Source organism: Rhamphochromis sp. 'chilingali' (assembly GCF_963969265.1).
Source record: "Rhamphochromis sp. 'chilingali' genome assembly, chromosome: 19".
NCBI classification, from domain to species: Eukaryota; Metazoa; Chordata; class Actinopteri; order Cichliformes; family Cichlidae; genus Rhamphochromis; species Rhamphochromis sp. 'chilingali'.
This window is the reverse complement of record NC_137946.1, coordinates 4,479,808-4,492,484: the sequence shown is the minus strand read 5'-3', so window position 1 is coordinate 4,492,484 and position 12,677 is coordinate 4,479,808. Positions and strand designations below refer to the sequence as shown.

Genomic DNA, 12,677 nt, shown 5'->3' with positions numbered 1-12,677 from the left:
GCGGATAGTGGGAACAGCAGAGAAGATCATCGGGGTCTCTCTCCCCTCTATTGAGGACATCTACACCACACGATGCATTCGCAAAGCCACCAGCATTGTGGCTGATCGGACACACCCCTCTCACACACTCTTCACACTCCTGCCATCTGGAAAAAGGTACCGAAGCATTCGGGCACACACATCCAGACTGTGCAACAGCTTTTTTCCACAAGCCATCCGTCTCCTCAGCAAAAAGGGACTGACTGATAAACACGCACACACACACACATACACACACACTAACATTATCACTCAGCTTAACTCAACTACCTCAAAACATTGAGACTGGACTGACTAATCAACACAAGCACAAACACACTGACCTACACCACCAAACCATCGCACACACCAACCTGTAAATGGTCTTTTGCACAATATTATTACTGGACTTTCTGCACTAACTTCTGCACTTCCTAATTTTTGCTGCTACACTAAGGAATGTTTACTGTTCCTCCACTACCTCAACTCATCATCACAAAACCTTATTATTATGTTACGTTGTGTTTTTTTTTTTGTCACACTGTCACTTGCTGCTCTTGTTTGCACATTTGCACGGGCACTTTGTTGTCTGCTGTCTATTAACAAAAAAAAAAAGTCATCCTTAGATAGTTAGATAGTTTTTTGTTAATTTATGTTGTAATTTATGTTAGGTCAGTCTGTCTTGTCTCTGCTAGCCAGCTAACTAGGCCTCTTAGTTAGCTAGTTTAGAGTTTTCTGTTAAATTATGTTGTAAATTTATGTTGCATGTAGCACCTTGGTTCCTGGAGGAACGTTGTTTCGCCTCACTGTGTACTGTTAAACTGTATATGGTTGAAGTGACAATAAAGCCAACTTGACTTGAATTGAACTGAATTGAATGTCCTTCAAGAAGCCTGGAGAACTTTTCCTGAAGACTACTTTCGCTATAATAAAAAAAAAGAAAAAATTAAAGCAAAGGTAATGACTAGTTTGGGTGTTGTAGTCCTTTAATAATCAAGGAAAAGTAGTAAATCCACAATTTAAAAAAAAAATGCTTTTATTATAAATAATCCTGGTGTGGATTAGTTACTTACACATCAAACCAATGTTTTACAGGCAGAACATTGCTCATCTGAGTTTTTACAGACCCAGAGTGAAATTCACACAAGTTCAGCTTTCATTACCTGATCAGTGCGCCACTGAAGCAGACCCACTCTGCTCTGTCTTTGAAGATTCACCATGAGAAATTGGCATTCCTTGCTCTAACTGTCCACAATATGAAAGTCACAGGAAAAACCGACATGCCTTTTTTTTATGTTTGTTTGTTTGTTTTAACCCACTATGGTGCCACTTAAAATCCCTGTGTTTGAACAGTACACTTCAATTCTGCTTTAACAGCAATCCTTGATGTGCAGGGAAACATCAGGGTTAGCAAACTCACAACGCGAGTCTTCTTTCTCTGGGCCACATGTGTAATATTTATGTTTATGAGTTCTTGGTGCAGCCCCTCAGTTCATCTTCTCTCTTAAACAGACAGTTTTTGCTCCTCACCGTTCTTACCTTTAAGGTAACAGGCGATGATGCGTTTAGATCACTGTGGAGTGATTTTGGCCCACTCTTCTTTGCAGAATGCTTTAATTCTTTCACATTGGAGGGCTTTTGAGAATAAACGGTCTGTTTAAGGTCTTGCCAAAGCATCTCAATCAGATTTAAGTTGTTTTCTTTTGCTGCTATGTTCTGGATCACTTTCCTGGTGCATAACTCAAATGTAATTGAACTTCAGAATACAAGCTGATGGCAGGAGATTTTCCTTCAGGATTCTCTGGTATAAAGCAGAATTCAAGGTTCCATCAGTTACAGCAAGTGATCAAGGTCCAGACCATCAGGTGACTAGATTACTCAAAGAAAACAGATTTTAATCTAAGAACATCTTTACTTTTTACTGTAAATGATGCATCTGCCTTGAACCGTTCTATTTATACTGTATTTCAGCCCCTTCCACTGCAGAGATACATATGCTGGAACTAGGTTTTATATCAGGCTTCTTTTGTTGTGTTTTGTTTTTTATTGTACAAGAGCCATGTAGCTGACGCTGAAATGTTTGTGTGGGTTGCCATGACAACACCAAAGTGAATCTGAGATCGTTATTGTTTTCTATTTGTTTTCTTTATTTGCTTCTCATGCTTGTGTACATTTGCAGTAGGAAAGGTAATCTATGAATCCAGTGATATATCCTGCTTATAAGAAATGTTTCTGTTAAAATATTATTGTGAAGTAGTCACTTCCTGTGAGTTGCGGGAACCGGAAGTTGTGCGCGGGAGAGACAAGACAGAACGGTAACACGGCGGACTTTTCGGAATATACAACTTTTCTACTGCTGGTTTTACAAGGCGTACACGGTAAAAAATCATTATGCTGTTATTTGTTTAACACTTGTGCACCTTGTGAAAGGAAATAAGTGGCTGAGATGAATATCATATGTGCTATCGATATTATTTTACTTGTTTCTAGTTTTCACGGTGCTCCATGATTGTGAGAGGAATAAAAGAATTGTGGACATCAGTACGAAGCGTGGATTCTTTCGACCAGAGTAGAAACAGTGAAAACGTGTCCCAATCCATCTGGAGGCTTCGGTGTGCAAAGCTCTTCTCATCCTGCAGCAAGCTACAGGTCTCGGTTGCTTCTCATCCTGCAGCGAGCTACAGGTCTCGGTTGCTTCTCATCCTGCAGCGAGCTACAGGCTTCAGTGGACACGTTGCTTTGCATTTTGTGACAACCAATCGGGAGCTGCAGATTCAGCGGACACTCCAAGAAGCGGTTTCAGGCTAAAGCGTGAGTCCTCAGGCTATATTGCGCAGTTATTATGCCTCATGAGTTGATGGATAGAACATGAGCTACAAATTTGCTGTAATGGACAAGGAATTAATTGTGTTCAAATTTCGGATTGTGTAAAAAAAACAAACAAACAAAAAAAGAAAAAGAAAAAAAAAAAAGGACAATCTGTTGAAGTTCTGGAAATTATTGTTGTTTTCTTACCTGTTGCTTGCAAGCTTCATGAAGGCTGAAACTGAAAATTTATTTGCTGTCATACGTAAGAATCTAAGCTAAGGTTCCTTTGTGTTAATTTTAATAATTCTCCGCCTATTACATCCATTCTTGTAATTACCTTAGTTATCTTGTCCTCTTCATAAGATACCCCCTTTAAAGTCTGAAAATGTCTAAAGATGGTCATAGTCACCCTGATGTTATGTCAGAAGTACAAGATGCAGGGGATTTGGAAGAGGAAAAAAGTGTAGTGTCTGAGAAATCTGAGACAAAAGCAAGAAAATCCTCTCGTGAAAGGCGATTAACGCCAAAAATGCAGGAACTGAAAGATCAAGAGTTAACTCAAAAGGAGAAGAGGTTCAAAGCAACATACGAGAAATGGAAAAGCAACGTAAGAGACATTCGCACAAAGTTAAAGCAAGTATGCTCTGAGAGTGACATGTATGATATGATGGATGAGGCTGAGAAGCTTGAGTCTGAATTAAAGGAACAGTATGACAGAATTCGACTCCAAACCTCACCAAGTCAAGAATTTCGAAGAAAGATCGATGCATGCTCAGCCGTGACGGCCGACTTGCTGCAGCTGATGAGAGTACGTCTGACTGAAGATGAAGGTGAGTTTGACACGGTGGCGGAAAGATCAAGGTTACGCGTGCTACTTGATAATGAATATGCTAGGTCCATATATGGATCCACAGCCTCCAGAGTTACTGCACCCAGCTGTCACAATTCTAACCATCTCTCAGAGTCACCTAGCATTCCAGCTATGAGAGCGGAAGTGGCTGCTCAGCTGGCTGCAATGGGATGATGACGGCGCTACAACCGCAGATGGTGAAGCCGCCAGTGGCGTGGAGACTGCTGAATGAGGCCACGCTAGTTGTACTGTTGGCCGGCTTGCAGCAGCGTCAGCGGTGTCACCATCCACTGAAAACAAAAAAGCAGATGGGGTGAGAAATGAAAAAGTGTCCTTATTACTCACCACAGCCGGTTCTTGAGATGTCCGGGAGGGCGGCTGCGGTGAGGAACGCCGGCGGCGCGAACGCCGTTTCCGGGTAGACGTCGGGGCCGGCGTATCAGGCTGAAGAACCTCAGGCTGGCCAAGTGGGGGGGCAGCCTGGATCGGAGAGTGGAGGTGAAGGGTGTTGAGCAGGAAATCCGCCACAATCGGAAAAAGATTGTCCAACACCCAGGGAAAACAAGTCAGTGTTTCCTGCAACCGCTTCTCCACAGCACAACGTAAACCCTCCGCGTGCGCTTCCAGCCACAGTTCACATAGACGATTTACTTTGTCTGTCACCTCCCTCCTGAACCTCTCCGAAAAGTCCGCTGGGTCCATCTGGCAGGATCGTTCTGTCACGGTCTGGAGGGCAGACCGTGGGGGATGTAGGAGAAAGGACCCAAAACGCAGACTTAATGGAATGAACAGTGGGTTTATTTACAGTGAGGTAATTGTACACCACACATTAAATCTCCAAAAGTGCTCCCTCGACTCCCGTGACGTGTCTTCTCCCAAGTGCTGGTATCCCGTGCTCTCTGCCCCTGTGCCTTCACACACCCCGTGTGTCTTGCAGTCCTGTGTTCCGCTGTCCTCCTGGGGAAAAACACAGACACAGCCGTTATGGCACCAACTCCGGCAGGCATACACTTTAACAACACTAGAAACACTGACATGGAGTCTAACTCAACGATCCTGCGCCGGAGGAAGCTCCATCGCTCTGTTAAGTAGCTCCCCCGACGATCCTGATCAGAAGCAGGTGTGTGGTAAGCTAGGCGTGACCAGCAGCTGGCAGGGCCACACCCATCAGGCCTGCAGGTGGCTGTCCTTCATCCTCCAGCCTCACACACACACACACACCAGCATGGAACACAAGAGCACAGTGCAGCAAACATACATCCAATACACTAATAACAATAAAGGTCCACACTGTTCACGAACCCCGAGTCCCCGGCACCGGGTCCGTGACAAAAGTAATAAAAAACTGTGATTTTTACAGTGTATTTTTTCCCTTTCTTCCTTCATCCAGGCATATGGGCCAACTTTTTAATACCCCTGAAAAATGGAGAAGTGATCGAGGGTCAGTATGTGGAGCTGCAGGCCCGGTACACTGGCGGCAACCCAAATTCCAAGAGTATCGCCTGGAACTTTTTGATGCCTAACACCAGCCAGATGAAGATGGTAAGGAAACAATTACACTTAAGTCTAATATACTGTATATCAAGCCAAGACAAGAAAAGACTTAAAGGTTTCTAATACTACTGTGCTGTGCAGATAGATGATCCAAAAGGAGGATCACAATCAAATAGATTTAGGGGAAGAAAGAGAACTCAAGAAGGGAAAGGATACAGGGGGTTTTTTTTATTATTATTTCCCTTAGTGTCTCACCTTACTTTACTCTTTACAGGAAGAAACATTCATTAAATGTAAAAACATTTTCACTGATAAAAGAACAAAACTTAACTGCAATCTATTCAGAGTCGTATGTGTTTAGACAAGATAAAGTGAGCAATTCCCCTCTGACAAATTGTTCAATTCTATTGTATTTTATTTATACAGCACCAAATCACAACAACAGTCACCTCAAGTCACTTTATAGTGTAAGGTAGATCCTACAATAATAGAGAGAAAAACCCAACAATCATATGACCCCCTATGAGCAAGCACTTTGGCAACAGTGGGAAGTAAAAACTCAGTTTTAACAGGAAGAAACCTGCGGCAGAACCAGGCTCAGGGAGGGGCGGGGCCATCTGCTGCGACCAGTTGGGGTGAGAGAAGGAAGACAGGATAAGACATGCTGTGGAAGTGAGACAGAGATTATTAACTAGAAATAATATGTATATAAACACATAGTGAGCGAGAAAGGTGACTGAAGAAGAAATACTCAGTGCATCATGGGAATCCTCCAGCAGCCTCAGCATAACTCAGGGTCACCTGATCACGCCCTAACTGTACTACTTTAGCAAGAAGGAAACTCTGAATCCTAATTTTAAAAGTAGAGATAGTGTCTGTCTCCCCAATCCAAATCTGGTTCCACAGAAGCGGGGCCTGAAAACTGAAGGCTCTTCCTCCCATTCTACTTTTAAATATCCTAGGAACAACAAGTAAGCCTACAGTCTGAGAGCAAAGTGCTCTAATGGGGTGGTATGGTACTAATTATGTAAGTAACTAAAATTTGACAAAGTGATATTTTTTCCAAACTGCTAATATATGTTTCCTATGCATAATATAATAATAGTAATATGGAGAAAATAATTGACAAGAACCTATTGTGCCTTTTCCAGCTCTTGGTTTTGTTTTTGAATGCTATTAGAGTTGCTTGGCATCATTTGTAGTTGAAAGTAATCATAAATACCAATGCATGAGTTCTTGGTGCAGCCCCTCAGTTCATCTTCTCTTTTAAACAGACAGTTTTTGCTCCTCACCGTTCTTACCTTTAAGGTAACAGGCGATGATGCTTTTAGATCACTGTGGAGTGATTTTGGCCCACTCTTCTTTGCAGAATGGTTTAATTCTTTCACATTGGAGGGCTTTTGAGAATAAACGGTCTGTTTAAGGTCTTGCCAAAGCATCTCAATCAGATTTAAGTCCGGTCTTTGACTATTTTGATCACTCCAAAACCTTCATTTTTTCTTTTGCTGCTATGTTCTGGATCACTTTCCTGGTGCTTAACTCAAATGTAATTGAACTTCAGAATACAAGCTGATGGCAGGAGCTTTTCCTTCAGGATTCTCTGGTATAAAGCAGAATTCAAGGTTCCATCAGTTACAGCAAGTGATCAAGGTCCAGACCATCAGGTGACTAGATTACTCAAAGAAAACAGATTTTAATCTAAGAACATCTTTACTTTTTACTGTAAATGATGCATCTGCCTTGAACCGTTCTATTTATACTGTATTTCAGCCCCTTCCACTGCAGAGATACATATGCTGGAACTAGGTTTTATATCAGGCTTCTTTTGTTGTGTTTTGTTTTTTATTGTACAAGAGCCATATTCGTTAGAATGTAGTATTTATCTAACAATACAGACCTGCATAATTTGTGTTAATTAAATTGCAGAGAATGAGAGCTGAGAATTTATAGATCAGGTTCAAGAACATTAATATTACTGTTTAATTTGGCCTTATAGGTGGAAATGTGAAGGTTAGATTTTATTTTATTCACAACTGAACATAGAAAACATGTCCAATGTTTAAACTGAGAACGTACCTTTTTAAAGTGTGGGCTGTGAGTCCGCCGTGCACTGTTTACCTCACCTGCCGATATGCGTCATGTGTAGTTGCTTTGGAGGAGGCTGTAAAACTTTGTGTAGAGTCCAGTAAAGGTTGATGAGTCAGTGAAGCTAACTTCTGTCCAATGTCAGTGATACTAAGGTGAGTTGTTGAAGATGTCCTGAACTTTCCTCTGTAAGCACTGCTGATTTTACCAGTGTTAGTGAAACTTTCTTTTCTTTAAAGTCTTGCACTTGGACATTTAGCAAATAAATCTCTGGAAATGTTTTGGATAAATACAAAGTCCATTACATCCCTGACCTGGATGTCAGTGACACAGGTCAGTGATATCTGTTATGCACAACTACTTCTTCGTGTGCTTTCTTTTATGTACTAAAAGACCCCAAAAAAACCCCTTTTTTTAATCTTCTTTTTGTTTCATGTGACGCTTGCTTTCTGTCCTTCTGTCCAGATCATCTCCTACACCGACAACGAGGTGAAGGTGTTTGACGGACAGTTTAAGGGCCGTGTCGGTTTCCTACATCAGATGCCATCATCAGATGTGTCGTTCTACATCAACAACACCCGGGAGTCCGATTCAGGAAGCTACATCTTTCAGATTGTTAATGATGGTATTACTGAAACGGTTACCCTGGATGTGAAAGGTAAGGGAAATTCACCCGTTGCACAGCTGTACTTCTCAGATTCACTGTGAAACAGTAAAACAGAAAGTCTTGTAATAAAACATTACATAATCCTCTCCCCTCAGTCCCTCCTTCTGTTCCGAAGTGCTCTATGACAGGGAAGCCAGAGGTAAAAGGAAATGTTACTCTGATCTGCATGTCCAGCTCTGGGAAACCTATTCCTTTGTACAAGTGGAAGAAAACCAGCCCCACCTCTGAGGTCTTCTTCTCACCCATGCTCAGTGAGTGCACAGCGAAAAAACAAAGAGTCATTGTTTGCTATAAATGTGAATTATTGATAGAAAAAGCAGCCTGCACACCGTCTTTTGGGATTGTCACTTAGCACATCTTTGAGAACTGTTATACATGTGAAATAATGTGTCTTCATGTGTGTTTGACTGTCTTTTCCATGTAAACTGCTGTGTTAGATGAGAAGACTGGCACTCTGAAGCTGAACAACCTGAGCAGCAACATGTCGGGGAAATACGTGTGCACAGCCAGCAACACGGTGGCAGAAAAGAGCTGCGCAATCGACCTGCACATTACCAACTGTACGCAGCAAGTGTAACCCTGGTTATGGTTTATTAATAAAAATAAGTGATGAAAAATAGTTATGGACCACACATTCAGATACACTATTATCAAGCATGAACAGCGAGCATCGATGTAATTAATTATTTCTGTTGGACACGATCATATCCTACTAATTTCTTATGACTGCTGACACGTCATAAGAAAACTAAATGAATATGCAGCGAACTTTCTTACATATATATTAAAATATTACAAATATACAATAATTTAGCAAAAGTATCATTATAAACCCCTATCACTCATGACTTACACAGATTCAAAGTAAAAAACAAACCCTGTTTGCCAGACATGTTTAATGTTGCTAGCATAGGGCTGTGACATTTTACATTGTAACCATTAGCTTAGCTGACTTTTCTATTCAGCAGCTAAGAAAATTATACTTTTGTCAAAGTTGGCTGAATTTGTCTTACTTTAACATGAGTCTGGACAGTCAACCATGCCCAACACAACCTAGCGTCCTGGGAATATATAATGTTGCAGAAGCCTGAAAACAATGGACAGCGGTAAATTAGTGATCAACATCGCAGCATTATTGTAGTGTCTTTACATTACAATATAAAGCGCCTTGAGGCAACAGCTGTTGTGATTTGTCCCTATATAAATGAAACTGAATTGTAGCTTAAAACTGATTTGCTAGGCCACAGCACAACTGGTCACCTGATTAGTCCATCTCTATGTCAAACAGAAAGGACATCTTTACATGACTCGAATATAAAACATTAATCTGCTTTTCTAGCCAGTGCTGTACAAGTACTATTGATTCTACACGAAATGAGGTAATAAAAGTGTTTTTAAATTCTTTGAGATAGTAATTGTATGTTCTTTAATTCCAGCCAATAAAGTGGGGGTGATTGTTGGTGCCACAGTTGGCTCAGTGGCTGGCTTCATCTTCCTCCTTTTTGTGTGCCTCGCTTTTGTCTTCGTGATAAGGAGAAGAAACAACGAGGATGACTTGGCCAATGAAATCAAGTGAGTCAGTGTGGCTTAAATGCAAGCAGAATTTTATCATTTAAAATTCGTAACAGCATCTCAGCTGGCCAGCAGATCTGAACCAGGACCCTTTTGCCACAGTGCTAAACAGTGTCAGTTCAGGCAAGTCATAAGTGGCAGCGTTGGTAGATGAAGTTCTTGTTGCTGCTGCTTTGAATCAAATTCATTTTAGTCCTTTGCAGATGACCCAGGTTTTACTTTTGACATGTACCAATTGCACAGGAATGCACATTTTGATCTTGCACATTTCTCAAACTAAAGTGATTCTATCACACCTGTTTAAGAAGCCTGTTTTTCAGATTTAATTTTCATATCCTGTGATAGCAGAAACAAATTACCATAGTTTCAAGATTTAATGAAGTACTCCATTTCAGTGTTACTGTGAACTAATTATGCATTTCTAAAAGTAATCTACACGCCACAAATAAGTAATCCTGCACCTCGATGTCTACAGGGAGGATGCTCAGGCTCCCAAGCGTGTGTCATGGGCTAAGAGCGGCATGGGTTCTGACATCATCTCCAAGAATGGCACCCTGTCCTCCATCGCCTCCAGCCCACACCACAAAGAGTCCTCCCATCACCACAACAACCACCACCACCACCTGCAGCAGTATCCACAGCGCCCCCCCTCAGACACTGCATCCATCATCACCGCCACAGGCAGCAATGCCGGCTATAGACCGTCCCGCCACCAAGGGGCCTCCACTCCCACCCATTACAGCTACAACAACAACACCACCCTGCCACGTGAACAGCCATTGTCCCCCGAGGCCGGCAGCAATGGCGGTTCCATGCCCAGACCCGAGCGCTACACCCAGTTGCCTCAGGCACAGGCGCTGCCGCAAACGTACAACCAGCCTCGGCTGCAGCTCCAGACCGCTCCCTCCCCGCCACCACTACCCACCTCCACCATCATGGCCTCCAACATCACCCGAATGGGAGGCGTGCCCATTATGGTTCCTGCACAGAACCAGGCCGGATCTCTAGTCTAGCATGAGCTAAGGGAATACTCTCACAAAGGATCAATTGCTGATTTTTCAAAGGGACTTTAATATTTAGCAAAGAATTTAAAATGAAAGGTCATTTACTGATGCCAACAAGCTCTCAGACACACTGTTTACTTCCTTTAAGAATACTTACTTATAGTTCTTTTGTACTCTGTATGCACTGTACACATTTGAAACTATGTATAGATATGATTTTCATACATTTGTCCAGTATCATCTTTTCTACTTTATGGATTTTAATGTTTTCATTTTTCATATTTAGATTTTTAAATGTAATTTCTTCCAAACTGTTTTCCTCCTGCCATTTACTAACCGCAGCTGGAACGCTGTGTGTGCTAATCTCACGGACAGAAAAAAAAGAGCACCAGCATGCTACACTTTATCCATTGTCTTTATTTAGAGAAACTACCTGAAGGACTCATAGGTCATTACTGTTTAAGAAGGAGAATGTTGCTCATAAACACTGGGTTTAATCTATGTATTATTAACTCTATTTCAGCACCAGACATCAAAAGACAACATAATGTGTTGTGTGATAAAGTTTGCCCTTGCAAAGTATCCTAATCCTTTTTCTTGGCTTTGCTTCTGTTGGGTTTTCAACTTGCTTTCAAAATGCTTTTAAACTCACTTCTTTAAATACAGATGAGCAAAAGCTTCTGATAATACTGAGCTGTTTAGGACTGCAGAACAGTAAATTTGCTTATATTCTTGACTAGTACTAATAACCAGTGTTGGGGAAGTTACTTTGAAAAGGTAATTAATTATAGTTACTAGTTACTTCTTCAAAAAAGTAACTGTTAGTAACTGAGTTACAATATTCTAAAAGTAATTAATTACTTGAAAAGTAACTATTGCGTTACTTTATAAAAATGTTTAACCCTCTGGGGTCCAGGGTATAATTGGCCATTTTAACCACTTCTGATTTGACCTCTACATTTCACCTTTAAAAACTGTTTACTTGTTTGGTATCATTCTTTTCAGCACAACCTCACGTGTCTGAATTTCCAGTTATGTTTTCATTTTGACATACTGTATTAACACAATTGATCTAAAATCAGACAAAAAACATAAAATCAGAGTAGAAAAAGTTATATTTTTTACTGTAACAACAACAAACATGTTTAATGAATTATATTTCATAACTTTAAATGCAAATATAAATTGTCAATTTTAAAATCCTATGCACAAGTTTTGCAAACAACAACGTTATTTGCATCCATTTACCTTTTACCTTGATTTTTTAAATAACCATTTCAAACTATTTACAGAACAATCAGTTGTTCTGCATTCAATAAGATGCAACACAAATTATTTGTGCCACTCCAAAAACACAATTTCTGTCCACTATAAAGGAGAACATCACAGCCTGATACCTGCAGGTCTGACAGCAGCAGGTGTATCACTCCTGTTTCTACCTGGAGACAGCAGTCGCCTCATTGTTCTGACACACAACACAAAACTATCCACAACACTACACACTAACTACACACTCCAAACACGCTAAACGTCACAAAACTCTCTCTCTCTCTCTCTTTTTCGTTAGACAGTGATCATGATTACCGTCCGCGGGAGCGCGCGCAGCTACTTAACGCTGTAGCGTCCACATTACTTACAGCTACTTCCATGCAACTGATATAAGATGCAGTAAGCTGAACACAGCTTCAATCGTCTGTTTGTTGAAAAATAGTAACGGAGCGCATTTTCTTGTTAGTAACTGTAACGGCGTTGTAACGATAGGAATAGTAATTAGTTAGATTACTCATTACTGAAAAAAGTAATGCCGTTATTCCCATCACTGCTAATAGCTAATAACTAATCATTTAAAGTTGCCTGCAGCATTCAAATTGTAAATATGTGAATTTTGGGGGGTAATTGGTAGCACGTTGTTGAGTGCAGCCTTTATGGACAACAGAAACAGGGGACGTGTTTGCCTTTATTACCACTTTGTGTTGGCATTCTTTTGTAACTTAGTCATCATCTGCGTCATCAGCATAAATTCATTACATACATTCATTATTTGGACCTGTTCTTCTAGACTGGCGCAAAGAGCTTATAGCATTAGAGAAAGACACCCGGTGATCACACAGTCCCGCACAGTGAGGATAAAGCTCTCGCTTTTAACAAGAGGGAGTAGGAGCCACCTTCTTTGACCAGT

The 12,677-nt window shown here is 41.0% G+C and overlaps 1 protein-coding gene across 4 annotated transcripts; it reads left to right on the top strand.

The window, feature by feature from the left end:
• The first annotated feature begins 2,098 nt into the window (after positions 1 to 2,098).
• Positions 2,099 to 11,086, top strand: LOC308387190 (endothelial cell-selective adhesion molecule-like). Of its 4 annotated transcripts, XM_080867091.1 has the most exons (9): positions 2,099 to 2,396; positions 2,509 to 2,702; positions 2,738 to 2,829; positions 5,067 to 5,218; positions 7,721 to 7,913; positions 8,018 to 8,173; positions 8,360 to 8,482; positions 9,359 to 9,494; positions 9,970 to 11,086. In XM_080867091.1, exons 2-9 carry the CDS (start codon positions 2,524 to 2,526, stop codon positions 10,505 to 10,507), a joined length of 1,569 nt encoding a protein of 522 aa, XP_080723217.1. In that variant the 5' UTR covers positions 2,099 to 2,396; positions 2,509 to 2,523; the 3' UTR covers positions 10,508 to 11,086. The 4 variants fall into 4 exon arrangements, with proteins under 4 accessions (XP_080723217.1, XP_080723219.1, XP_080723218.1 ...); XM_080867093.1 differs by lacking the exons at positions 2,509 to 2,702; positions 2,738 to 2,829 and having other exon boundaries at positions 2,103 to 2,396; XM_080867092.1 differs by lacking the exon at positions 2,099 to 2,396 and having other exon boundaries at positions 2,561 to 2,829.
• Positions 11,087 to 12,677: the final 1,591 nt, after the last annotated feature.

What these genes read in the sequence shown, in the direction of transcription:
- LOC308387190 (XM_080867090.1), top strand. Translation starts at nt 3,212, where the DNA reads ATGTCTAAAGATGGTCATAGTCACCCTGATGTTATGTCAGAAGTACAA. An exon ending in CGACCTGCACATTACCAACT is followed by an intron (nt 8,483 to 9,358) that starts GTACGCAGCAAG and finishes CTTTAATTCCAG; the next exon opens with CCAATAAAGTGGGGGTGATT. An exon ending in GACTTGGCCAATGAAATCAA is followed by an intron (nt 9,495 to 9,969) that starts GTGAGTCAGTGT and finishes CGATGTCTACAG; the next exon opens with GGAGGATGCTCAGGCTCCCA.